This window comes from Cucurbita maxima, unplaced genomic scaffold (genome assembly GCF_002738345.1).
Source record: "Cucurbita maxima cultivar Rimu unplaced genomic scaffold, Cmax_1.0 Cma_Scf00007, whole genome shotgun sequence".
Classification (NCBI taxonomy): Eukaryota; Viridiplantae; Streptophyta; class Magnoliopsida; order Cucurbitales; family Cucurbitaceae; genus Cucurbita; species Cucurbita maxima.
Window position 1 is genome coordinate 5,002,238 of NW_019272023.1, and position 26,033 is coordinate 5,028,270.

The 26,033-nt window shown below is 35.4% G+C and overlaps 4 protein-coding genes and 2 long non-coding RNA genes across 13 annotated transcripts in view; 4 read left to right on the plus strand and 2 right to left on the minus strand.

Moving 5' to 3' along the window:
- Positions 1 to 3,068, minus strand: LOC111481900 (large ribosomal RNA subunit accumulation protein YCED homolog 2, chloroplastic). Of its 6 annotated transcripts, XR_002718119.1 has the most exons (9): positions 2,670 to 3,065; positions 2,295 to 2,468; positions 1,203 to 1,292; positions 884 to 1,114; positions 729 to 809; positions 587 to 632; positions 414 to 511; positions 209 to 295; positions 1 to 150 (listed from the first exon to the last, which is right to left on the minus strand). XR_002718119.1 is itself a non-coding variant. In XM_023127500.1 (8 exons), the coding sequence occupies exons 1-7, from the start codon at positions 2,805 to 2,807 to the stop codon at positions 435 to 437; spliced, it is 837 nt and encodes a 278-aa protein (XP_022983268.1). In that variant the 5' UTR covers positions 2,808 to 3,065; the 3' UTR covers positions 1 to 295; positions 414 to 434. The 6 variants fall into 6 exon arrangements, 5 of the variants coding, with proteins under 5 accessions (XP_022983268.1, XP_022983267.1, XP_022983269.1 ...); XM_023127500.1 differs by having other exon boundaries at positions 1 to 295; XM_023127502.1 differs by having other exon boundaries at positions 3 to 295; positions 884 to 973; positions 2,670 to 3,060.
- On the plus strand, positions 560 to 981 carry LOC111481903. Its single transcript, XR_002718122.1, has 2 exons — positions 560 to 650; positions 828 to 981. It is a non-coding gene; the product is annotated as an uncharacterized LOC111481903 (long non-coding RNA).
- Positions 1,114 to 2,721, plus strand: LOC111481902. 2 transcript variants are annotated; one of them, XR_002718120.1, is made up of 2 exons: positions 1,114 to 1,272; positions 2,376 to 2,721. It is a non-coding gene; the product is annotated as an uncharacterized LOC111481902 (long non-coding RNA). The 2 variants fall into 2 exon arrangements; XR_002718121.1 differs by having other exon boundaries at positions 1,223 to 1,310.
- A 324-nt stretch (positions 3,069 to 3,392) lies between the features above and the next one.
- LOC111482163 (protein S-acyltransferase 11) lies at positions 3,393 to 7,384 on the minus strand. 2 transcript variants are annotated; one of them, XM_023127839.1, is made up of 4 exons: positions 7,046 to 7,384; positions 5,781 to 6,003; positions 5,250 to 5,548; positions 3,393 to 4,159 (listed from the first exon to the last, which is right to left on the minus strand). In XM_023127839.1, exons 1-4 carry the CDS (start codon positions 7,067 to 7,069, stop codon positions 3,680 to 3,682), a joined length of 1,026 nt encoding a protein of 341 aa, XP_022983607.1. In that variant the 5' UTR covers positions 7,070 to 7,384; the 3' UTR covers positions 3,393 to 3,679. The 2 variants fall into 2 exon arrangements, with proteins under 2 accessions (XP_022983607.1, XP_022983608.1); XM_023127840.1 differs by lacking the exon at positions 7,046 to 7,384 and adding an exon at positions 6,575 to 7,017.
- A 1,454-nt stretch (positions 7,385 to 8,838) lies between these two features.
- Positions 8,839 to 23,215, plus strand: LOC111482084 (alanine--tRNA ligase-like). The gene is made up of 23 exons (XM_023127725.1): positions 8,839 to 9,241; positions 9,426 to 9,664; positions 10,094 to 10,234; positions 10,483 to 10,629; positions 11,302 to 11,454; positions 13,024 to 13,153; positions 13,558 to 13,654; positions 13,832 to 13,952; positions 14,662 to 14,721; positions 16,766 to 16,816; positions 17,109 to 17,204; positions 17,418 to 17,519; positions 18,502 to 18,624; positions 19,149 to 19,292; positions 19,453 to 19,524; positions 19,618 to 19,693; positions 20,319 to 20,461; positions 20,553 to 20,661; positions 20,743 to 20,930; positions 21,661 to 21,750; positions 21,830 to 22,012; positions 22,296 to 22,475; positions 22,779 to 23,215. Exons 1-23 carry the CDS (start codon positions 8,854 to 8,856, stop codon positions 22,851 to 22,853), a joined length of 3,108 nt encoding a protein of 1,035 aa, XP_022983493.1. The 5' UTR covers positions 8,839 to 8,853; the 3' UTR covers positions 22,854 to 23,215.
- A 1,545-nt stretch (positions 23,216 to 24,760) lies between these two features.
- The window catches only part of LOC111482083 (MAP3K epsilon protein kinase 1-like), a 26,971-nt gene continuing 25,698 nt past the window's right edge, over positions 24,761 to 26,033 (plus strand). Inside the window, exons 1-2 of the mRNA XM_023127724.1 lie at positions 24,761 to 24,970; positions 25,461 to 25,595. Coding sequence (XP_022983492.1) covers positions 24,911 to 24,970; positions 25,461 to 25,595 — 195 coding nt within the window. The 5' untranslated portion in view covers positions 24,761 to 24,910. The remainder of the gene's footprint in view (positions 24,971 to 25,460; positions 25,596 to 26,033) is intronic.

Here is a 26,033-nt window from a genome sequence, read left to right on the forward strand (position 1 = left end):
GGGGGGGGGGGGGGGGGCAAAAAGTGGGATAATGACCTTTGAAGGTTGCCAACATTAATGGCTAGTAACTTTACAATATCTTCAAGCTATGCATCCAGCATTCGGTTGTTGGTTGTCCTGGTTGGTTTAGCTAAGCCATATTACCATTACTACTGATTTGAAACATCTTATAAATGGTTTGGTAAAAGAAGGACGATTATATGATTACCTACTAGCTGTAGTAACTTATAGGGTCTCCCATTACGTGAAAGAGAAATATAATTGTTAAGGCAAGACTAATTTTAGTTCCACTTCTATTCAATAAGATGCCAACCACTTTTATGCTGATATTGGCTTAGAAACCATGATAAGTAATTTAATTTTACCAATGGGCAATCATGTTATAAAAGCCTTGTGAACAACCATCAAAATATGTATTATATATTGTTTGTTATCTATGAATGAGATTTTCTAAGCTCCAGAAGCCTAGACCACCTCTTGTCTATAGACGCAGCATTCTGTGCTCCAATATCTGCAATTAACATTTCTCTGTTAGTCCCAACTTCTGATTGCGTGTGAAAGCTTGAATGACATGAAGACCACTTACATTGCACTGAGGGTTGAGATTTCTCACACAACTCTGAGCAAGTGTCCTGGAAAATGCCTATATTGTTAAGTTCTTTCGTTTGATTCTTGTACTATTTAGATATGGTCATTGATAACTAGTCCTATTTACATTCAACTCTTACCTTTGTGGAGGTGGTAAGCCTAATTGTGTCACGTACCAATGAATCTAGATCAGCTTCAAGTCCGGGTTTAACGTAGATCACCTGTTAAATTTTAAGCAGGGTGCCAAAGCTCTTAGAGATTGAAGTGACGAAATGCAAAAACTTCAGAAACTTACCGATGGATCATCGCCTCCAATTTCTGGAAGAGTAGTCTCCCGTTTGGCTCTGTTTGATGATAGAACAAGTACATTAAAATTTGCATTGATCTGTTGGATTAAAATGATTTTAGGTGTTAGAACCTCGGTTGGGATGCTGCTGAATTGAACCCTCATGAATAGATGAGATAGAGATGACAAGGAAATTGTGAAGATTACTATACTTTTTAATCTAATAGCTGCCATCATTGTCTGCAAATTGCATATTCAAGAAAGTTGTGGAAGTAGAACTATACGTTATGTGATATTATCGTTTGTTTGATTGTTTTAACAAAGCTACCTCTCTGCAGTATGGTGAAGAACAGGTACAGCACTTTCGAGTGAAGGATGTGTTGATCTTTCCATCCACGGTAAACCCGAAACTTGCGTGCTGGTAAATAAATGGAATGTTAGTATTCTAGCAATCTGATAGAGCATTTTGTGTAGGATTTTCTCATTTTGGCTGTTTGGATTTCTTAAATTGATTCAAAAAGTATTGTTCAATCTCCATTCTCTTTGAGCTCATTAATGGGTTCTTCAGCATGTACATCTTCAAAAACAAAAATATAAACAATAATAATGGAAGAAAAAAGAAAAAGGGAAAAGGAAAGGAAAAATCTTTTTAACAAATATTGTTCTTTTTAGGCTTTCCTTTTCAGACTTCCTCTCAAAGTTTTTAAAACACAACTGTTAGGAAGAAGTTTCTACACTCTTATAAAAAATGTTTTGTTCTCCTCCCCAATCGATGTGGGACCCCCACCCAACCACCCCATTCGGGGCTCAACATCTTCGTTGGTATTTGTTTCCTTCTCCAATTGATGTGGGACCTCCCAATCCATACCCCTTCGGTGTCCAACGTCCTTGTTAGTACACTGCTTCGTGTCCACCCTCCTTTAGGGCTCAGCCTTCTCGCTGGTACATCGTCCAGTGTCTAGCTTTGATACCATTTGTAACAGCTTAAACCCACCGATATCAAATATTATTCTCTTTGGGCTTTCCCTTTCGAACTTCTCCTCAAACTTTTGAAAACGCTTCGGTTAGGGAGAGATTTTCACACCGTTACAAAGAATGTTCCATTCTCCTCCTCAATCAAGGTGGGATCTTACGTTACCACTTTCCTTTGTATAGAAAAGTCATTTTTCTCTCTCCTAACACACTCGTACCTAAACAAAAGTCTCAATCTCTTTCTAAACAAGGCCCTTCCCGTCTCCAACAATAGTTCACTCTGAGATGTTATGGGCGTTGGAAGATTCAAGTTTGTGTTCATCAAGCAGAAGATAAAAGTAGATAACGAACAATTCTCTTTTAGAAAACTATCAACCAGGCATAGGTTCACTAAATTTTTTTATAAACAACTTGAAATAGATTTTTGGAGAATAAGTAATGGAATTACCTTCTCAATACAGAGATTGATGAAAACGTGTGCGTTTTTGTGTTCATCTTCTACTAAGTCTTCTAAGTTGAAGTCTTGCAGGGAAAGCAGGTAATCACAGCTCCATTTCCCCTGCCACATGCTTCCTGCTGTTGATATTGTGATCAGACGCCGTGGAGGTTTGCTGCTTCTTCTCTTCATTAAAACAAAATGTCTTGAGATGGAAAGGAACTGTATGAAGAAATATACTTTCTAGAGACACTAATAGATCACTCCAAGTTTTCCTTTCCATCAAAAAGGAAATTGTGTGAAAAGAGAAACTGTTCAGATTAAGAAGAGTGTTCGAAAATGGATATCTGCAGAAATCTGAAAGATGAAAAAGGAGAATCTGCTTACCAAGGAGATATCATTTCTCTTTGAAGAAGCTTTGATTTTGAATGTTTGAGTTGCAAATTTGGGTGCAGCAGTCTTATTGAATGAACTTGAAATGGAGTTGACATTTCCAGCTGCTACAAGGTGCCCAGCTTCTGCCATTTCTCTGTAAGAGACGATAATGCGTGGAGAAAGCAGGAAGTTGGAATTGGAACCTTATCTGCACAAAATATAAGGCCCCAATTCCTTCTTGGAAATGTCTTCATTTTGATCTGTGTTAAGCTATTTATCTCAATACCTCTTTGGCTGCTGTAAATTTTATGGTCCATAATTTGTGTGCCAACTCTTCTAATTTTGCATTTTAACGATTTTCGTTTAAGACTTGATAGCTACGGATCTGAGCGTAACTTAAATGGTTAAAATACATCCCTTTAATCAATAAATTATGGTTTTTGATTTTTCACTTTACCCGTGTTGAACTAATACGGTTTAAATGGACATATCTTAAGCTTTACGAAATTTTACAACTAAATTTTTTGTTTCATCTATCAATCTTAAGTATGAATAAAAAACCTTTTTTTCAGGATACATGTATACGAAACTAAAATTAATAATCACGATTCGACAGTGTTTATGAACTTTGTGAACCATGTAAGTACGTTCTTTACCGAATTTTGATGAGTTTTCATGATTTATGGTCAATGAGCTACCTTGAATAGTTGGTAGCAACTCCATTTTGACATTTGAACAAAACATCAGGATCCTGTCATTGCAATAATTAGCAGTTTATAGCTACACAAACTTCCATCATTACACTGAGAATTTCTCACTTCTATAAGATTTTCCATAATTTCCTTCTTCAACCTATTCACCTTGTACTGGATGTACTGAATTCGAAGGCCTGTTAGCCATGAGTTCCAGATAACGATTCCAAAAATAGCAAAGAAACCAGAAAGAGGTACCCAAAAATGCAGTTCATGATCATTATATTGGTCAAATATGGGATACAGTGGTTACCATTACACTACTTTTGTTTACTTCTCGTGTCTTTTTTTTGAGCTCCGAAAGATCGGCAAGTGTCGGGAGAAAGAAACCGATGGGCAACCAAAGAAGCGGAGAAGATTTTGGCAATCCTTCTCTCCATCATCACCCTGTGAACTTACGTGACTCAAATAAGTTTTTCCTTCGTAGATATACCATAGCTGTTGGCATAGAAGTACGATCAATCCAATTTGAAGTGAGAAGCTTGAGATAAAGAGATAAATAAGGATGAACCCTCTGATAGACAGTAGCGTTGTGGATCTCAGAACAGCATGAATGATATCCTTTGAAAGACTCCAACCGAACTTGCTTCCAGAACCATTCAGGCGACCCAACTCGTGGACCGATAACGGTGGCCATATATGCCAAAGCGAGTATACAGCCATGATCGAAATATAAATTGTACTCACAATAGCTGAAATAAGGAACATAATGAAGTGTTTATGATTTCCTGCACCAACACAGTTCCCTATCTGCACCCCCAAAAGAATTATGATCAGAATGCTAGAGAAGCCTTGGTCATAAGGAATGAACCATTCGCTTATCAACAGGGACTTCTCTAAAGCCGAAATTACCAGCTTGAAAATAAATACAAAAACAGAAAACTAGATGCCAACCAGGATCCATAGTAATGGTCCAAAAGGTAACAGACATTCTACTAAAAGTATCAAATGTGTTGAGGCATAGAGGGTTGGGGAGGGTCCATATGTCCACAGTTAACACGTTGTTTCTATCTCACTCTGTCACAATCATTTTTTCCTTGTTAATATTGGTGAGTGTCAAGGCCCACTTGCAGACACTTCGACTATTCTCATGGAATAACCACTTAACCCGACTAGATTTGGTTTGTCAAGTTAACTCATCAGACATTAGATCTCAGGTGACAACTATGACTTGGAACTCATTCCTTTCATGTCTTTTATTTGTTTATATGGCGCTCATTGATCACTAGATAAACCCAAGGTGGTTCACTCAATGACAATCTTTTACGCTAAATCAAATGTTAGACTTGTCGGTTCCAAAGCAATCTTGATTTAGTACCAGCTATTGCTATAAAATTCTACAACGTGATTAGAAATGCTGACTGTCAGAATGAATTTGTCAAGACCAAACGGCAAAGAGAATACCAAAGCTCCTAGCTGCAGTAATTCATTAGTCATTAAAGGATCACCTGCCACATCAACAACCCTCCAGTCTACCCTGCTTATGAAGCGTTGATTATTACGAAAGCATATAAAATCGTCCAAGGCATTGATAAATTGTTACTTGGAATTAACCACTCTACTCCTTTAGTAGTTCTCTCGGGGAAAGTAGATAGTTTTTTTTTTTTTTTTTTTTATAATCTCCCCGGCCTTCCGAGTTATGGTTAAGCCTAGTCCCTATTACTGTAAGCAACCCAATTATTTCTTTCTAAATCCCAATTCATGAAAAGATCATATTTCTTTACACCTACGGCATTTCAAGTATCAGCAAGTTTTAAGCAGTGATCTATCTTGTGCATTACAGACATAGAGTAAAAGAAATTGTTCCTTATTTGAGAAGATCTCTGAAAGAATAACTTACAAATGGGCAATGGTGGTCCATGTCCAAAACACACATACCACAGGAGCGGCAATGATGAGTTCTACGTGACTTCGGCTTCGAGCAGTAGTTACAGAAGGTATAGTTTTCAAGGTCACCCTTCTCTACAAGTGGATAGCTGCCCCATATGACATTTGGAGGTGTTCCGGGAGATCTAAATGCAGCGAGACTGAACAAAGAAAGGGTGGCTACAGCCAAAACAATGGTCACAGTGGAGTGGAAAATTCCACAAAATAGGCTGACTGAGAAAACAATAGGATATACGGCCCATACACCACCACCTGCACTTCAAAGAAAATCCATGGAAGGTCAGAACACCATGACATCTATGGATTATCATATCAACTGCAAGGAAATGATTATAAAATAGTGGGTACAGAGAAATATAGAAATTGTATCCCACTAACAATAATTAAAATTGTTTTGTTCCAAAAATGTTAGCAACCAGAGAATGGGATCTATTTCGACAAACATTAATCAGTACATAAAACAAAAGGCAGAGAAGCCTCTTACATATCACAAAAAGTATGAATAGAAGTAGGACACAAACAAAACCCCGGTCTCGCAACCACCTCCACTTTAAGGACTTGTCCTTTTGCTTCTGTGCAGTTTGAAGTGTTATGGCTCCACACCAACCACACTTGAAAGTAGATGCACCTGATGGGAGCAAGAGGCGCAGCCCACAACCCCAACAAGTTGATTCTCTATCCTCTGCCAACGATGCTATGATATGTTCCTGTACATGCCAAAATCATGAGAAAAAGGATATGAAGCTTTTAATGTTGCCAACAAGCAAAATAATGAAAGTTTTCAAAAGATTTAATTGCTGCCAATCCAGAAAAATCTGAGCTTGTCATACCACTAGCAAGCTACCACTTCTTTAAATGAAACAGACAACTTGTATTAATGTGAGGACACTAAAATGAAAATGAGGGGAAAAATAACAACTAACTAGACAGCCGATAAGCGATTAAGGATGTTGCTGTAGATAGAAATTCTCCTAGCTGCGGGTTTTCATCTCCATCATTTTGGCATGATTTATTCATAAATTTCGTAAGAAACATAGATATAGATATTCATTATCACGAAAATTCTAAACAAAGCAGATAAGAATCCATACAGAGAGCCAAAAGGACGCCATACAACAACTATCGTATCTTTCTGGGATAGCAATTATCTATCATGGTTCTGTGGAAATTGCTAGGCTAACATGAGTTTATCTACTCATCATGTTTACAGAAATATCCATATTTGTTTAATCGCTGCAATTTCCACATAACCGAAATCTCGTTAAAGTTTCTACCTACCTGCATATCAAAACAATCCGGTGATGATATGGGTGCAGTTTTTCCCTGCTGGGTTAGCTGATCATACTGTACATAATTTTATCTCTTTTCATTTCCATCAACTCTTCCAACTCACACGAACAGATATACAAGCCGTTGAATATTACCACAAACAATCGTGAAAGTTCTAAAAAAATTTACAGAAAAACAGCTTTTCCCATTCTCCGAGTAACGTTTACAGATGGAATCCGACTCTAAACTCGAGCAATAATCCCAAATTAATAACAATAGAACTACATGAGCAAAGATTATGATGCATGACTGCACCATAATGAAATTAAATCCAACTGGGTAACGATCAAATGAAATCCAGATGGGGAAACAAAAGGATTAGAAAAAAAAAAATATTGCATCAGAATCAAAACCCAAATAAACCCACAAAAAAGCAAGTAAAAGTCCATAAATGAAATCAACCAATGACAGAGAACTGACCGTGGGAAGGTCATCCTCAGCCATTCTCTCGAGCTTTATTGTAGGAGCTGCCGTAATCGTACCAAACAATCCTAAACTCAAGAGGGGTTGATTTGAGAACCAATCGTTGTCGCACAGTATGATGTTCTTGAGCTGCAGGCAATCGAAGAACCAAAATCTTAAGCAGACCCACCAAGAACTTGATGGTCAGCGGCAAGAGAAATCGCTTTGACCTGCTCAACGGTTTGGTTCTTCCGTTTGTGCTGAATCGAATTGAATCGAGCAGAATCGAGAGCTCTGTATTGAAAAAAGTATTTGATAATTTGTACGTATAAAAATGAAAATTTGAAAATACGTTTGAACGGCACATCCCATTCATCTTCCCATCTTTAGAAACAAATCTAGATCACCGCCCAAGGCAATTAAATCAACCGTTTTGGTCTTTAGGTTAAAATCTTGATGAACAGATGAATTATATCTTGATATTGATTTAGGGTATATTTGGATTGCTTTTTACGTATTTAATTTTTTTAAAAAAAATCATACAGTAATTCAAAATTAGTGAGAAAAAAAAAATATTTTTTTAGTGTTTAATTGAAAATTTTTAAATTTGATATATGAAAACAACCAAAATATTCGCCCACTCGCGGCCGACGACCACCATCGTTGTTTAATGTTGACAACGGCCAAATTCGGTTGATGTTTACCAACAACCACTACTACTTCACACCGTTGTTGTTACCACTGCTGGACGACCATTTCGTTGACTATCTCTAATGGTCAAACGATCCTAACATTTTAAATATAAATTTGAAGTTATTAGTTTATAATGTTTAGGGAGGCATTCGTACCATATCAATTTTTCTTTATGTTTATTTAAATTCCCTTTTAACATACCAATTTATTATTCTATCCCTTATTATTTTCTTAATCGAATACTTGAGGGAATTAATTCCTTTTATACCAATTTCCCTTTTCCGAAAAACATTCTATTTTTTTTAATTATATATCGTATTATCTTACAAAAATTAAATTTAATGTTTAATTAAGATACGACAACCATATACTTAAATTAAATATGTTATTAATATAAATAGACACAAACATGATACTTTAATGAAGAAACTAAAAACATTATACAATATAATATACTATAATTATTGAGTTATAGGGATATTATTCTAACTTGTCCTCGTCCCACTTTTATGTATAAATATATAATAAATTAGTTTTATGCCTTAATATAATATATACACTAAAATAATAATTAAATATTATACCATATTTAAAATATTAAAATTTGATTTTTATTAGACGTTATTCTCATTTATTGATTTATTTTGATGCTTTACATTTAAAAAATACATAAAAAAATTAAATCATTCGCTAAAAAAATTATATCTAATTATAGAAAAAGAAAATATATTTTCAAAGAATTTGTTGAAAATTTTATCGACATGAAAAATGAAATAAGAAGTAGGAACAATATGGAAAAATATGAGTATGTATATTTGTAAACAAACCCGTTACACTAAGACCCACGGAAATACGTATGGGTTCAGGGAAAGGATCCCCCGAATATTGCCATAGATATCTTTATTGACTATGAGTGGATCTAAACAAGTAAATCATTGAACGAGCATGTTAGAGTTGGGTTGGATCGGAACGTTTTTTTTTTTTTATAATTTTTTTTATTCTTAAAAATAAAAGGAGAGAAAAGAAAGAGAGGGAGAAAAAAACTTAGGGAACCAAACCAACCAGGAGTTCATGTAGCGGAAGGGACATAAATAAGTGGAATCGAAGTCGTGGCGCGTTTAAAACCTGATTGAATGAGGAGAGGATTTTCCAAGGTCAAGGGGGAACAATTTATCGCTACGTTTCTTAGCTCCACTTTTACTCCCCCTTCTCTCCTTTCCCCGCCGCCGCTCTCCATTCACTCCTTCACCGCCCATCGCTCCGTTGGGATTCAATTCCTTTTCAATTTCCCACTTTTACGTTGCTGTTCTTCAACATCTGCATCGTCCGAGCCTTCGATTCCTCCATTTCCGCCGTCATCTTTGTCAGCAATGCCAGGGGTTGGTTCTCAAGGTGTGGAATGGCCGGCCGACCGTGTGAGGGACACGTTTGTTCGGTTTTTTGAGGACAAGAATCATGTTCATTGGAAGTCTAGCCCCGTGGTGCCCGTTAACGATCCGACCCTTCTCTTTGCTAATGCGGGTCTGTTTTTCTCCCTGGTTTTCTTAATCTTAATTGCGTTTTGTGTGGTTCTGGATTGAGGGAGTGGAAGATTAGTTTATGAAGTTGTGTAATTTAGTGGAATTTGATTGGTTATGCGAAGATTCTTCGATGAATGTATGCATTACTTTGTTGTGGTGCTTGAAATGTTGGGTTTTTGTTGCAGGTATGAATCAGTTCAAGCCCATTTTCTTGGGCACTGCGAATCCCAATACGTCTTTGAGCAAGCTTACCAGAGCTTGTAACACTCAGAAATGTATTCGTGCTGGTGGGAAACACAATGATCTTGATGATGTTGGAAAAGACACTTATCACCATACTTTCTTTGAGATGCTTGGCAATTGGTCATTCGGGGATTACTTTAAGAAGGAAGCCATCACATGGGCCTGGGAACTTCTTACCCAGGTTAGTTGACTTTTACGCCCAGAATTCATTTGTATCTGAATATGTGTAACGTCAAGAGTGATTACTATAGCATTATAATTTATGACAATTTAAAATTCTTCTACTTCTTGTATCGCCTTCTTACATATAGGATAGTTTGATACTGCAATGTGCAAATCATTTAATCTGTGTATGATACAGACCATCAGTCTTTTTGTTTGGAACAAATGGTTTTTGGTATAGGGAATGCTTGTAATGAAAATTAACGGTATACATAAGAAAGAAAGGGTCACCAGGTGTGCAATTAAATCTCATGCTATGCGAAATTATTAGAAGCTTATCCGCGATACAAGGATTGAGGAAATTAAATTACTCTTTTATTATGGAATGACCGAATTCATAACAGCTGATTGTTTCTTCTCACAATAGTTGCGTTTTGTGAACCTACAGGTTTATAAGCTGCCCACAGATCGATTTTATGCCACCTATTTTGGTGGTGATGAGAAAGCTGGTCTTGCACCTGATACTGAATCTAGAGATATGTGGCTGGAGTTTTTACCTGCTGAACGTGTCTTACCTTTTGGCTGCAAAGTAAGTTTACGTAACAACTTCTCTCTGTTTTTTGCTCTTTCAAGCTACAAGTACCTTGTTATCTGTCTGAAATCCGAGTCTAGTATAAAGGATATGTTAAACCCCTCATTGCTTTATGCTGCAGACGCTTTAATTATCAAAGAAAACAAAAATATTGTGCACAATTGTGTTTATCCTTTTTTTGTTTGTTCAATTCATGTTAGCTCTTGAAAACTTCATCTAATTTTTACTCTTTACATTTTGAGCAGGACAATTTCTGGGAGATGGGTGATACGGGTCCTTGTGGACCTTGCACTGAAATACATTATGACAGGCTTGGCGGTCGTGATGCTGCACGATTGGTTAATAATGATGACCCCACTTGCATTGAAATATGGAACCTTGTTTTCATTCAAGTAGCATTCTTGTCCCCTCTCTCTCTTCTCTCTGTTTCATTGTTTCTGACTCGCCATCTAAAATCTTCTTATACGATTTTTTATCCTTGTAATGGTGGGAGCATATCGTTACTATTTTTCTAGTGGCTTCCCAGATGTAGGTTATATTGTGGTTGAACTGTAATATGTTTATAATTAACATTCTAGTAGCTGTATCATACCTGACTTCTGGCATGTGATCCGTCTGAGGTGAAAGCTTGAATGCTTAAGAGGTTCTTGATTGATATTGCAGTATTTGTTAGGTTTCCATTGAATAGAAGGGGGGAAGGGGGGGAAACCAATTGAAAACGTACACACGGTAGCATTACTTCTGAAGGAAGCTGAAACTAAAAACGAAAAGAATTAAGTCCGGTACTAGTACTCTAATTACATTGCATCCTTCATCTTCTTGAATATTGCCCACCTCATTCAAAGTAATAAGTGTGGTTAACAAGATAATGTTTGCTTTGACTTAATTTTCTGGCCCTACATTATTGTCCAGTGACTATTAACTAATGTATGCATATCAAGGAGTTTTGCTGCTTTCTGTCTGTTTTGATGGATTTTGGTTGCTTTCCTTGGTTATTGTTATTATTATTTGGTTATAAGAACAACTTCTTTGGTTATTAATAATGCAATTTATCATTGCTACAGTTCAACAGGGAAAGTGATGGCTCCTTGAAATCTCTCCCTGCTAAGCATGTTGATACTGGTATGGGATTTGAAAGGCTGACTTCGGTACTTCAGGACAAGCAGAGTAATTATGATACTGATGTGTTCATGCCCATCTTTGATGCAATCCAAAAGGCAAGATCGGGATCTTTATCTTTAAAGATATTTTTTGCTGCTGTACTTTGCATAGGGTATCATTTAGTATAATGTTGACGCCCTCTTGTAGTTTAGTGGTTAACCGTTCATATAACAGATAATATAAAATTATAAAAGAAGGGAGAGAAAAGCCAAGCCCCAAGCCAAGGAAGTTACAGAAGGGTCTTCCAAGTAGCAATAAGAGAAGAATATAATACTTAAAGGGTGTGTGGAATTTACAACTACACCTAAGAGCTACAAGCAAAATATTATTCCCCAACTATGAAAAATAAAATAACTTGTCCTAATTGTTGAAGATTTGGTCGATCCATTCTGGCCAAATAAACCAAATCGAAGCCTGATAAATTGGAGCCATAGGGTTATCTTTCCTGTTTTGTAAGGATGACCTTCTGTGAGAGTAGAAAGCAAGCTGTTCTAATTGTGATCCAATATGATATGATAAGGAATCACTACAAGGGGAGTAAGATTCGGATTACCTTGTTGATCGAATATCTCAAGACAAGAACATTGTTTGAGATTCGAATCACTCCACAAGCAAGATCGATCATGTCTAGCTTGAATGATTCTTGTTGATCAAATATCTCAAGACAAGAACACTTATTGAGATTCGAATCACTCCATAAGCAAGATTGATCACGTCGAGCTTGAATGATTCTACATGCAACCTAAACTACATAGAATTGCAAAGAAACTTAGCCATTGGTTAAAGAAGAGCACAAATGCTTCTTTTACTACATTTTCCAAGTCTACCTACAAATACAACATACATGGCTTTATATAGCCTCAAAATGAAACTATTAAAGGCATTCCAAGAATTGTCACATTCATACTTAATAGCTATAATTAACCATTATGTAATTGTAACCTAAAGCAAATAAAAAGTCTTAAATACATTAATGAAATATAATAACTCTAAATTACTCTAAAATGTAATCCACCCAAAATTTATAACATGAAACTTCATTCTTTTTCAATGTGGCATGAATTGAAATATCTTTTGATAATTTCAACAATATTTTCTTCACATCTTCATTGAAGCATATTGTATGATTGATGTCTCTTGGTTCATATCACAATAGCTTCCTCAGCCTTGACCAACGAATGAGGTATCTCCAGATTGCATGAATACAATAGGAAACATTTTCTTATTATAACTTTATGAACCAATTCATCAAACAAATGAAAACGGGCAAAGGGAAAAATCTTAAGCTAGCGAAGTTATAAGGTTCTCCTATTTCAAACTATCGAAGAAGAGGAATAATTACAAGAGTCTTTCAATACTTCTCTTCAAAGGGAAGCAACAAGAATAGTTAAATTGCATATTACGCGTACTATTTCTCTTGTTTTCTAAGAAAATTTTTCTATTGATTTCCAACTTCTCAAAGACTATTGTAGCATTTAGCCACAAAAGATGTGTCTCAATGAAGTTGTCACAACTTCTATTCAAATAAATGAAGATAAGTAATGGATTAGATCACTATATTTGGTCGAATGATAAATTCCTCTGATGGTGTTCTCAATTTTTCTCATCAAAATATTTATTTATAGGCAACTGGAGCTCGGCCCTATAGTGGAAAAGTTGGGCCAGATGATGTGGACAACATGGACATGGCTTACAGAGTTGTTGCTGATCATATTAGAACTCTTTCATTTGCCATTGCTGATGGGTCTTGTCCGGGTGAGTACCATTGAAAACATAAAATGCCTGGGTTGAAAGCATTTTGTGTCCTAATTGTAGTTAACAGTTATGTTCTGTCCTCTCTCTCTCTCTGTGTGTGTTTTTTTTTTAACTTGCACAATAACTTATATCGGTAATCCCTGTAATGATAGTGGGTTTGAACTTTCTTCTTCAATATCATGGAAAGGATGGGGATATTTTATTAGCAAGTACATTATGCTTATTAGTTGCACAATTAATTGTTAACATTATGTGGATTTTCTTATCTGTGTCAAATATTGATCTTTTGGACTTATTACGTCCTTCATACATTGTAGTGTTTGGATTTGTCATCCACCTTCAATCTTTGCACATCTTAAGCTCCAAAGTGTAGTTTTTCATGCTCTTAAAAAAATCCTTGATAGGTAATGAGGGGCGTGAATATGTTTTGAGACGTATTCTTCGTCGAGCAGTTCGATATGGAAGTGAAGTTTTAAAAGCTCAAGAAGGATTTTTCAATGGGTAGGACTTCTCTATTTTATTTGTTTGCCACTTCTAAATTTTAGCATGAAGAAACTGACTGATTTTCACATGACTCTTCTCTTGCTACTTTTTTCCCGTGTCATAATATAACTATAAATTGTATGTTTTAATGTTTGCTTATATGATTGCTTTCTGTCAATGATTATGGTGATCCAGACTTGTGAGTACTGTGGTGAAAGTGATGGGTGATGTCTTCCCAGAGCTAAAACAACATGAAGTGCGAATTAGGGAGATCATTGCTGAAGAGGAAGCAAGTTTTGGGAAAACTTTGCTGAAGGTACTTCTTTTCTGAGGGGTTTTAGAGTTTTATGGATGAATATTAGGTCTTAAGTTTGATCATTTTGGTAAGTTAAAAGACCAAGAACTAAAATCACTTTGGTATATCTCTTTAAGTCTTGACATGGGAGTACATATCGTATCTCCCCTAAATTGATCAGGAATGGGCCAAAAATTATGTCCATGTTTAAGAAGAATAAAGGTTTAAATGCTACTTTGGTCACTGTACTTTCATTGTGGTTCAATTTGGTCTCTGTACTTTTGAAATGTTCAAGTAATCATTGTACTTTCACATTTAGTTTAATTTGGCCCCCGTAATTTTAGAAAGTGATTACTTTGGTCTTAATTTTCATTTTTAGCTCATTTTTCGTCACAAAATGGTCAATTTTTAACAATACAAAAACCAAAAGAGACATGTAAAATTACAAAGACCAAATTGAACAAAATTTGAAAGGATAAGGACCAAAGTGAACCATTGTCGTAAGTACTAGGATCAAGTAGTATTTAACCCAATAATAAACTTGAAATTTCCTTCAGCAAATGGATGGATTACAATTACAAATAACCTCCTGGCTTTCATAAAATTGTGTGCCCCAGGGATACTGACTTGGTTGCATCTTACTTGTTTTGATTTGTTATTCTTTGTTGAGGCTGATTTAATATCCTATATCTTGTTGAAAAACCTAAATAGATTACTTATTTGATGTCAGGGAATTGAGAAATTTAAGAAGGCTGCTCAGGATGTACAAGGGAAGATATTGAGTGGGCAGGTCAGTATTTCTGTTATTGGTCTTTATGTAAATTTTATCACCTTGCACGTTCTTTGTTTTATAATTTATGTGTAGGAGGTTTTCATTTAGTCAAGAACCTATTACATTTTGGGATCACAGTTTGATAGCTTTAGCACATTCATTGAAAAGTTTGAAACAACTTTGCATAAACTTTTGAAAGGAAAGGTTATTTTATTATTCTTATTGTTTTCTAAAAATAATAGTAGTATAACTTTATGTTGATGTTGAAGGGTGGGGGCGTGGAGGGGATGCTATTATGAGATGTTTTTCTAAGCTAGAATGAAACTGTTGTTGTAGGATTGACATTTATTTTCAGCATGCTTTCTTTCGTGTCTAAGGTTCATTTTCCATCTTTTTATCCTCCAAATAAGTCAGTACTTGAAACTTGTATTTGCATATTTTTTTCTATCCACAAAAGTAAATGCGTGAGAGTTTTTGAAAATGCATCACCTTGCCTCTTCCTTGGAATGAAAAAAAATATAATAAAGTTGTTTCCTGAAAAACAAAACAAAACAAAAAAAAGGTCTACATGAGGGGTGTTTATTTCTGTGTGCTGGAGAGACCTTAATATTTTGATTTAAATTTAAATTTGGAAATTTACAGTCAGAAACTATGGGAGCATTTGCCCCCTGTTTGGAAACCGGGACCCTTGGAAGGTTTGTCTGGAGGGTTCTGAAGCCTGTATTTGGGGTGTAGGGTTGTCAAACCTGAAAATCAGAAACGCGAGTTTTGGGTTTTGTGTTGGGAAGATTAGGGATCAAAACTTGTGCTTGGGGTATAGTTTTCTGAATCGTGGGTTGGACAATTCTTTTTTTATTTTTGCTATTTTGTTCTCTCTTTTTGTTGTCTTGTTTTGGTGGATGATTTGTGAATTATAGAACCCTTTGTGTAACACGAAACAATTTTAGCCTAAGAATAAGAAAATTGTTTCCAACAATCAAAACATTCCTTGTCATTAACAAAAAGGAAAACATAACATGACAATGTTTGCGGTCATGAGTTTGAACATGAAGATACAAATTCTAGTCATAAGATACAAAAGCATAAAGAGACATTATAGGACAATCAATGTCCATATAAAGTCATCATCAAAAGAGTCAAAAGGGTCGAACAAAAGTCTATGCAACAGAGTTTAGAAATGTGAAGGTCAATCATAATAGAGAAAATAAATTCACTGTCATTCATAGAATTCTATGTTTGTTTCAAGTATTAAATAACAAAAACATAACTTCTATTAAAAAAAACGCCTAATCTTGAATGATCTCTTGTAATATAGACAAAGAGGCCTAAATTTGTACTTAGAAAGACTGATAATTAAGCAAATACATCTATCAAGTTCTGCAAGAAGAAAAATGAAACCTAATCTTGCAAGGATAACAGTTTTATTGAAGTATGTGTTTTCCTCTAATTATCGTATATTATCTAAAGTGCAAAAACAATTTTGTAATATCAAACACTTCTTTTAATTGGGATTAATTTTTCTTAATTTAGATACAAACTTGGTTTTTTTTACTAAATAAAATTCCAAGCATAGCCTTAAATTTGTGGAAAAAATCGAAGGATTAATTTTCTTACTTATTTTAATGCCTAACTAAGTTGTGGGCATAAAATATTAAGTTTCATTGTTGTATTTTATGTTTTTCTTTCTTCTGCTGTTGCTGCCTAGCTGCCACTACATTTTTCCTTCTTTTCTTCTTATTTTATTCTTCTCCTTCCCTTACTCTTTCCCGTCCTCTTCCTTTCTCCCCTTCCTCAAAAAAAGAAAAGGAGGAGGAGGAAGGAGAAGAAAAGGAGGAGGAAGAAGGAAGGAAGGAAAAAAGAAAATGAAAAAAATTGCAGGGATATGGGTTGTGTGTTTGTAACTCTAGGAGATTATATTTGATGATATTGGGCCAACCGTGGTTTTGTGTTTGAAGCTCAAAAGCACCCAAACCCAAAACAAAGGGGCTAAACGGCCCCCATATATGTTCAAGAAATGTTAATATGTGGTTATTTTCATCCTATTTCATTTTTTACTGTGTAGGATGCTTTTATCTTGTGGGATACGTATGGATTTCCATTAGATTTGACTCAGGTACTTGCTCTCTCTCTCCCCCACACATACACACACTTACTGCTTGCATGCATATGGTGTTACTAATACAATTTTCATGGGCTCGGTTTAATGCCTCTTTGTAAGTCTGTTAACACTCTTTTGTAATTATGATCTTGGCATGATTTTGTTGGATTATAATCCTTTTTGTAGTTAGTTGGGGCTCCACCATTTTTTGTAGGCTGTTTTTTTATCTGCCCTCTTTCTTTCATTTTTTCCCTCAATGAAAGCTTGGTTTCTTACAAAGAAAAAAAAAACCATTTTCATGGGCTAGTTGATGGCGGAAGAGAGGGGTCTGCTGGTTGATACTCAGGGTTTTAACAATGCTATGGATGAGGCAAGGGAAAGATCAAGAAGTTCTCAAAATAAGGTGAGTTCTTTTTGCTAGAGTAGCTTCCCATTCTATTGCTTTTTTTCGTTTTTGCAGTCTGTTATTCTACCTTATGTGGACCTACAGAAGGAAAAAAAGTGAACGCTTTTATATACAGAACAATGCAAAAGGAGCTATGAATGCCAATGGATAATTTAATTGACTGGAGATAACATTTGATCAGTTTTATCTTTTGTTTTACTCCTCTTCCAGCAAGCCGGTGGTGCTATTGTCATGGATGCTGATGCTACCGCAGCATTGCACAAGAAAGAAGTTGCTTCAACCGATGACAAATTCAAATTTATTTGGTTCAAGGTTTGTGATTCTATTATTGTCAGCATGGAGACTGTAGTTCAATTTGGTGGTTAACGGCCAATTGTCACTCATTGGATTTCTAGCAATTTCATACTCAATGCAAACCAGATTTTCTGTGCAACTTAAACAGTCCCTTCGTGGCCTTAATTTTTTTTTTTTTGTTTCAGGTCTCCTTTTATTTTTAATTCTAGAAGGAGCCTAAAAGATAAGGAATGCCAGGGTCTTTGTTTTCTTTTATTTTCTGTTTGCATCTCATCCTCTCTTTCTAGTAATCATTTTTGCTTTGCTTGGTTGACTACGGGTGGAACAAAACCATTACCACTATCTGGAGTCCAGATGTCTGTTGACTTCATTCTCGGCAGTTTTGTTTCTTGTTTAATGTTCTCGGTAGTGTGTCTTTGTCTGAGGTTCAAGACCGGAATTATGCTTGGTGGCATTGTTCTTTGTCATGTAGGATTTGATGTTTTCCCCCTTGACTTTACGATCAATCTTGCGCCTAATTTGGATTGTATGGGTTTGGTTGAGGAGAGGATCTGAACTCTGATTCTCTGGCAGGGGTATTTTCTTAGATAGAGTGTTTTTTGGTCTATTTTATGGAATATTTAGCTCTAGAGAATTCTTTATGATAGATGTGCTCAGAGGAGGGTTTGGAATGTGGATACATTTTAATGCCTTCTGTACAGACAACTCTGTCTACTTTGCGCTAGGTATTCTTTTATTCTTGATTACCCGCAATTGGATTTCTTACTTGTAACTTTTGGCCATTTTTTTACTTTTAACTTATTGTATTATTGGGTACTCTGTGGTCGTTTTAGTGTGCTTCTCTTGATTGTTTTATTTTGCTTTTCTTAATGGAAGTTAGTTTCCTATTGACATGTAATATACATGTGCATAACGTATGCATATGCATTCCAGGAATATGCACAATTTTGTGTGTTTTACTGCTCTGTGTATTTTTCAACCCTCCATCTTTGTATTACAGGACCACGAAAGTGTGGTGAAAGCGATTTACACTGGTTACGAATTTCTAGAAAGTGTAGCAGCTGGTAATGAAGTGGGTTTAGTTCTGGAATCTACAAGTTTTTATGCTGAGCAAGGTGGTCAGGTATTTTGAAATCCTGGATACCTCATTGTGATTGCTTGATTAAACTTTCGGCAGATCTGTGGTACATGTCAAGAATAGTAGCCTTTGAATTTCTCCAGCTGTGAATTGTTGATCAACTCATATAGTACTTGGACTGTTACAATATTTGTTAGCGGTGGGCTTAGATTGTTACAATTGGTATTAAAGTCATCCATTAGGCAGAGTTCTAGTGAGGATGTTGGGCACCCAAGGGGTGGATTGTGAGATCCCATATCGGTTGGAGAGGGAAACAAAACATTTCTTATAAGGGTGTGGAAAATTCTCCCTAGTAGATGCATTTTAAAATCGTGAGGTTGACGATGATACGTAGCGGGTTAAAGTGGACAATATTTACTAGCGGTGGGCTTGGGTGTTACAAATTAGGATTTGAAAATTATTCTATCGATAATTTGTTTGCTCCTATCTTATGCTTTTATGCGACTTTTTCCCTTATCTTTTTTCATTATTGTTTATCTAATTTATGCTGTTCTTGTTTTTGGCATTAGATTTTTGATACTGGATTGATTGAAGGTCCCTTTGGCTCATTTCAAGTGTGTAATGTTCAAATATTTGGAGGTTTCATCGTACATATTGGCTCATTTAATGGTGGGATGGGTAGAATTTCTCTGGGTGACAAAGTTATTTGCAAGGTAAACTCTTGCATTTTTATGCGAATACGTTGCCATTTATATTTAATTGAAATTCTTTTGCTATTCAGTGGTTTTAAGAAGCATTCTTTGATTTATTAATCAAATAATTTCTTATCTACATTTCTGTTGCCATTCTTCACAAGTCTACTGATGCATGCAGGTTGACTATGAGCGTCGAAAGCTCATTGCTCCTAACCATACTTGTACACATATGTTGAATTTTGCTCTTAGGGTATGTTTGAATTTTGACCTAAATGTAACTTTTTATTATTATAAATGATATTCCTTCTGTTTTTAAAAGTTTATTTGGATTATATTTGTACAGGAAATACTTGGAAATCATGTTGACCAGAAGGGTTCAATCGTTCTTCCTGAAAAACTGCGATTTGATTTTTCTCATGGTTAGATTTATTCCACTGTTGTTTACTTTATGTGCCATTTCCGATGGTATTATTTTATTTTCTTTGCAAGTTTTTTCAAAAAAGAACAGCGTATTAATGAACGAGTCACGGAGGTGGTGGGAGGGAGGAAAGGTGGGGAGGGAGGGAGGGAGGGAGGGGAGAGGAGGGGAGGGAGAGGCAACCTCCTCCCTAAGAGGTTTCAAGGAAACCTTCTAACTAGCCAAGGAATTTTCTAATTGTGACTAAAAGTTCTTAGAAAGTGTAGACCATCTAGAGATGAATGATTTGTTCTCTCCAAACTTGTGTACTGAATCCAATTTTCAGTAGTAGCCGTGCTAGTTGACATCTGTCCTCAGTCCTGTTGTAGTTTTGAACTAGGGGTTTTCCATGTAGGAGAATGAAAGAGGAAATGGTAGGGCTAATACAATTTTTTACCCATTTCCTTCTCCTTCGACTAAAACCCTTATTTTCCAAAATCACATCCAGAAAGTTTTTGTCAACTAAATCAAAAGCTGCTTCATTATTTTCGTATTAGCTAAGTTTTATTTTTTTTATGGAAGGATGTTTTGGTGATTTTCAATTGTCTACTTAAAATTTTGATTGCTTAACTGCTCCTGAATCCCAGGCAAGCCAGTAGATCCCGATGATTTGAGAAAAATAGAATCAATTGTGAACAAACAGATAGAAGATGAACTGGACGTAAATGCTAAGGAGGTAACCCTTGCTGAAGCAAAACGTATTAATGGGTTACGAGCTGTTTTTGGAGAAGTAAGAGATGAGTTGTCTTTCTTTATTTCTGAAAAATTTATTTTATTCATGAGAAGCATGATATTCAATATCTCCCTTGTTTACGAGGCAGGTCTATCCCGACCCAGTTAGGGTTGTTGCTATTGGAAAAAACATCGAGGAACTCTTGGCTGATCCAGATAATGAAAACTGGTTATCCATTTCATCAGAGCTATGTGGAGGTCAGTGCATTATTGTCATTGCCTTCACTTCTTGCAGCCTGGGGCAAGCTGGCCTCAAATAAATCCAATGGATTATTGCAGGGACACATATATCAAATACGCGGGAAGCGAAGGCATTTGCTCTTCTATCTGAAGAAGGAATTGCTAAGGGAATTCGAAGAATTACTGCTGTTACCACTGATTCCGCCTTTAAGGCATTCAAGCAGGCTCAATCACTTGAGCAGGAAGTTGACGCTGCTTTTAATATAGATGGTAGCTTGCTGGAAAAGGTTTCTCTCTCTCTCTCTCTCTCTCTCTCTCTCTCTCTCTCTATCTCATAAACACTGATGCTGGACGATAGGTTTCTTTCTCACTCTGATAGGCGGCTTTTTAACAGTTTTGCCTTTTCTGTTATATTTTTAATATTTCTCCGTTGTTGCATTTCATTCTACTCATCCTTTTTCCTCTGGAGCAAATAAAAGAAATAATAAAATAAAATAAAAAAACTCTAACAAACAAGAAAAATAGCAGGAGATTAGAGTTGGAAGCATACAAGTTATCCTCAAAGAGGACGGAATATACCAAAAATTGAAAAAGAGAATCCCATCTAGAATAAGTACTAGAAAAGGAGAAAGGACACAAAAAATCAGTAATTTTTTACTAAGTTAATCTAAATAACTTGGTTTTTTCAGAGCTGACTCAAGGCCATTAAACACGAAAAATTTTCATTTCTGTCACACTGAGAATCTTAAAATAGTTGAAATCACTGAATTTCAGATAGCGCCTTGTTCTCTCTGTCTCTGTCTCTGTCTCTCTTTTTTTTGGGTTGCCTCACTAAGTTGAAAGTATTAGTCTGATCCACTATAATTATCAATTGGAGTAAAAAATTTCTCTTCCTGAATGATGACTGCATTCAATGTGCCTCTAAAATAAAATGATTTACGTTGAAAAAGAATACTAATCCTATCCACGTTTTAACGGCTCAATTAAAGTTAATTCTTGCTCACTTCTATCCTGCAGGTGGTTGCTTCATTCAAAAACCGTGTTGATTCAGCACCAATTCCTGCGGCTAGAAAAGCACAAATTAGGGCAAAGATTGTCTTGCTCCAGGTACTACTTGTAGACCCACTGGCGTTGATTACCCACTTAAACCTTGTATTTATCACCCGAAAATTGTTGTTTCATCTAGAACGAATTGAGGAAGGCTCAGAAGAAGGTTGCTGAAGAAAATATGCAGAAAGCTGTCAAAGTTGCCATTGAAACAGCTGAAGTGTCTTCTTCAGATGGCAAGGCCTTCTGTATATCCCATGTCAATGTTGGTTTGGATGCAGCTGCTGTTCGTGAAGCAGTTGTCAAGGTTATGGAACAGAAGGTAATTTCTTATGCTTAGTAGTTAGTAAAAAAAAACCATTTTGATGTTTGAATCTAAAATTCTTTTATCCCCACTGTGGCTTCAATAGGATTGGTAGATGTGTTGAATAGATAGTAATTATGGCACCATTTCTCTCTCGCAATTTTCTAGCTTTCCCGTCGTGTGATGGTTTTCCATCACTCTACCATGGGTTCTTGAAGAAACATAATCAAATAGAGGTTGCATCAATATTAAAATATCTTCTGCTAGAATGTGAGGATTTGATTTTGTGTGTGATGAACAGGGCATACCGGCGATGGTTTTCAGCACTGATGAAACCACAAAGAAGGCTGTGGTTTGTGCTGGGGTTCCTCCTAAAGGGAGTCAAGGAAAGCAATTAGAGGTATCAGAGTGGTTGACAACAGCTTTGCAGCCTCTAAAAGGAAGGTGCGGGAAGGGGAAAGGTGGCCTAGCTACAGGACAGGTAACTTGAATTACCTGCTTCTCTCCATAGCTTTTCCCCTTAGTCCTCTGAATCTCATATACAGTGACCTCTACTCTATTCTGATGGATGAGATTAATTTACTTGGCCCAAGACTAGTATGTAATTTCTGAACAATTTGCATGATGAGAGAGTGAGAGCAGTAATTTTGAAACCCTTGGGAGATTCTAGAAAATGAACCAATTATTTTCCTTTTTCTCCTTTTTGGTGGCTGTATGATTTCAACTTCAGGGATTTTTGGGTGGAACTTCACATTCATCTTCTGAAATGCTTTGTGGTTTTCAGGGAACTGATGCATCTCAAATAAAGGAGGCAATGGATCTTGCCACATCTTTTGCGTCATTGAAATTGAAGCAATGAAAGTTAATAGATTCCTGAAGGTCTCACTCACTTGGAGGAGTTTTGCTATTCTGTTCTGCAATTAGTTGGGCAAACTTATGCAAAACCACACATCTCATGTTGAAGAATTTAGTGTCAAATTATTTGCGTCTGCTATTCCTTCCACACTCAGATGATAGCCTTTTTTCTTGCTTTGTTTTTGGGGGTTGCTTTATCTTTGTTATTCACTCCCAAATACTGGTTGGATGCCCAAAGAAATCAATATGATTCATACTACAAATTGTAGTAGCAGTTGTAGAGCTTCACGCCTTTCTAGGCACAACCATGTAATCGATACCACGACTAATGAACTACTTATGGTCTGGTCTCGTGTAAATGACTTTTAAGTACTTTAGAAATCGTTTTAAACACTTGCCAAGTCATTTCAAATAGAGTCTTATGCTTTAAATTGAAAAGTCAACTAAATAGAATGATATTTTTAGATATAACCCTAAAGAATTATATATAGAAGAAAATTATAATGTATATATAAATACATGCACGTATTGACTATTAAAAGTTATTAAAAGTTATAAGAAGATGACCAAGACTTCTATAAATATCGTAAGGAATTTTATATAATAATCTTTTTTTTTTAATATCTATTAATCTAGACGAAAACACCCATTACCACCTCCATCTTTTATCTTTTATCACATCATCAAATATACTCTAATCTTCAAACGTTGACTCATTCGAACTTATTTTAATAGATAAGACATCAATTACGAGTATAACTCAACGAATAAGACATGAATTATTATTTCAAAAGTTGATGGTTCGATCTCTGTTTCATGATTGTTAAACTCAAAAATGACGAAAACAAACTCAAACTAAACTGTTTGATTCATCCAAATACTAAACTCGAACTTACTATAGGCCTTTATTTATGATTCTCAGACCACCGAGTTATACAAGAGAACAATGATTACTTTTACTCCATCCTCGTTTATTTGGATTCATAGGTTCAACTTTATGACATACATCAACAAATTATTATCATTATCGTACTCAAATTTAAAGAAATACACCTTTGTTGTTATCATCTATTATAAATGGAAATAAGTTAGTTAGCCAATTTTTATTTAAATAGAAGGTATCATATTATCATTTCATTTAAATACACGCTAAATAAAGTAAGTTAAATTATAAAAATATCTTTGAATTTTGTCATTTATTAAAAAATACAAACATTATTTCTAAAATTGCAAATTAAAATGCTTTTTTATAACGGTTTCAAAACAATGAAAACGTATTGATTAGAATTTTAGTAAAAAATTAGGACGTATTGAAACGTGAGTGTCACGTTGACATGGAATATTGTAGCAGTGTTTGAGTCTCAAACTTCGTTATGGGTCATCACCACCGTTTTCGATCCTAATTTATTACTTATATTAGTTCTTTTGTTCGTGTTCAATATATTATTATTTATTTAATTTTGGAGCTAGTTCCATAAAGTTTAATTGGTTTGATTTAGGGAATGGATTTGGAATAGTAGGTTAAAATCAATCCTTTAAAAAAAAAAACAATAATTTCCATATTTAGTTTAAATTTCAATTAAAAAAAAGTAAAAAGTAGTTAAGGTAAAAATTAATTAACTTACCAATTAAGTAATTTTTTTCTTTTTTACATTTTCGCCTATAATCATATTTTAGATATCACGTCTAATGATTTCCCGTTTCCAAACAGGCCCACTTTTATTTTTATTTTATTTTATTTTTATTTTTAATAATAATAATAATACACAGAAATTGAATCGGGAGTGCCCATTAGGCTCTGAGTTGGAGTGCTCATAGTCGGTTATTATAATTTATTTATATTGTCACTTCACCATCTTCGCAGCGATTTTTCCGCCAGTCGGGGAAAGTTTTTCCGTCCAATTTTACTTTCTTTCTCTCTCTTCATTTCGCCGCCCAACCACCGTTTTCCGATCGGAAATCTTCTCGGTCGCCTTCCCCGTTGAATTTTTTCAACTCTAGTTGCTTCCAATGGACCATTTGTAGCCTGTTTCTTCTCCGGCGGAGGCCTCTTCGGCAGCCATGTCTCGCCAAGTTCCTACTACTGCGTTCCATAAGTCCAAGACGCTTGATAATAAATATGTAAGTTGGCTGTGGATGACTAGTTTTTGAATTGATAGGGTTTTTGCTTACAATGGGGTTCTTCTTTCTTTTGCAATTTTGAATTTTGTTTGTTTGTTTGGAATTTGTGTATGCGGATTGTTATCTGAAAGTTGGATGGATGAAGTGTTCGTAATGTAGGTTGGGATATAGCTTAGAATTGAGTTGGTTGTTGGGTTGTCTATGTGTATGCTGCCGTCTGGTGGCTTTTGGAGATGTTCAGTAACAAAACGAAGTACTGTGAAGCTAGAAAGATTCTAAATTTTATAATCTGTTTCCGTGTTCAATCGGCGAGAATTTCATTATGATACACTTTGTTCACTTTTTTTCTTGTATTAACACCTTGCAGAGTTATGCTTCGTTAGTTCAAATTGACTATATAATCAAGATTTGAAGTTATTTTGTTCATGTGGAAAATTTCTGAAATTCATTATATGGTCGATTAGAAGTTTAATGAGAATGATTGGTACAGATGCTGGGAGATGAGATCGGAAAAGGAGCATATGGGCGAGTCTACAAGGGTCTGGATTTGGAGAACGGGGACTTTGTTGCTATTAAACAAGTTTCCTTGGAGAATATTGCTCAAGAGGACCTCAACATTATCATGGTTCGATCATGTTTCTTTGATGAAAGCTTATTATATTGCTGAATAAAATTTCTTATGTTGCTGAAAGTAGAAATTTAAGTGACAATGAAGTCCAGTCTTACTACTGTTGTAATGTCTTTGAGGATTCATCTTTTCATTGAAGATAATGACCCATTGAGTTGGTGACGGATTTTCTTTTAACTTTGAATGAAGGAAGTAGAGAACTGTCTTTCTAAACTCTTACTGCATGTAATAAATTTTTCTGAAACTTCTACTTGAAGAAGCAGTGGATGCACGTATATGACAAGGACTTAGAAACACTTCATTTTTTCAGAAAACTTAGGATCCTCTCCTCTTGTCTAGGCTTTTCCTTTTTTTTTTTTTTTTTTTTTTTTTTTTTTTTTTTTTTTTTTTTTTTTTTTTTTTTTTTTTTTTTTTTTTTTTTTTTTTTTTTTTTTT

Excerpts from the sequence above, each read along its gene's own strand:
- LOC111482084 (XM_023127725.1), top strand. The coding sequence starts at position 8,854 with ATGAGGAGAGGATTTTCCAAGGTCAAGGGGGAACAATTTATCGCTACG. Across the intron at positions 13,655-13,831 it reads CAAGAAGGATTTTTCAATGG|ACTTGTGAGTACTGTGGTGA; the intron begins GTAGGACTTCTC and ends ATGGTGATCCAG. Across the intron at positions 20,931-21,660 it reads ATGGTAGCTTGCTGGAAAAG|GTGGTTGCTTCATTCAAAAA; the intron begins GTTTCTCTCTCT and ends TCTATCCTGCAG.
- LOC111481900 (XM_023127499.1), bottom strand. The coding sequence starts at position 2,807 with ATGGCAGAAGCTGGGCACCTTGTAGCAGCTGGAAATGTCAACTCCATT. Across the intron at positions 1,293-2,294 it reads TCAATCTCTGTATTGAGAAG|CACGCAAGTTTCGGGTTTAC; the intron begins GTAATTCCATTA and ends TTTATTTACCAG. Across the intron at positions 810-883 it reads TTGGAGGCGATGATCCATCG|GTGATCTACGTTAAACCCGG; the intron begins GTAAGTTTCTGA and ends AAAATTTAACAG.
- LOC111482163 (XM_023127839.1), bottom strand. The coding sequence starts at position 7,069 with ATGGCTGAGGATGACCTTCCCACG. Across the intron at positions 5,549-5,780 it reads ATTCATACTTTTTGTGATAT|GTGGTGGTGTATGGGCCGTA; the intron begins GTAAGAGGCTTC and ends TTTGAAGTGCAG. Across the intron at positions 4,160-5,249 it reads TGGACCACCATTGCCCATTT|ATAGGGAACTGTGTTGGTGC; the intron begins GTAAGTTATTCT and ends TTGGGGGTGCAG.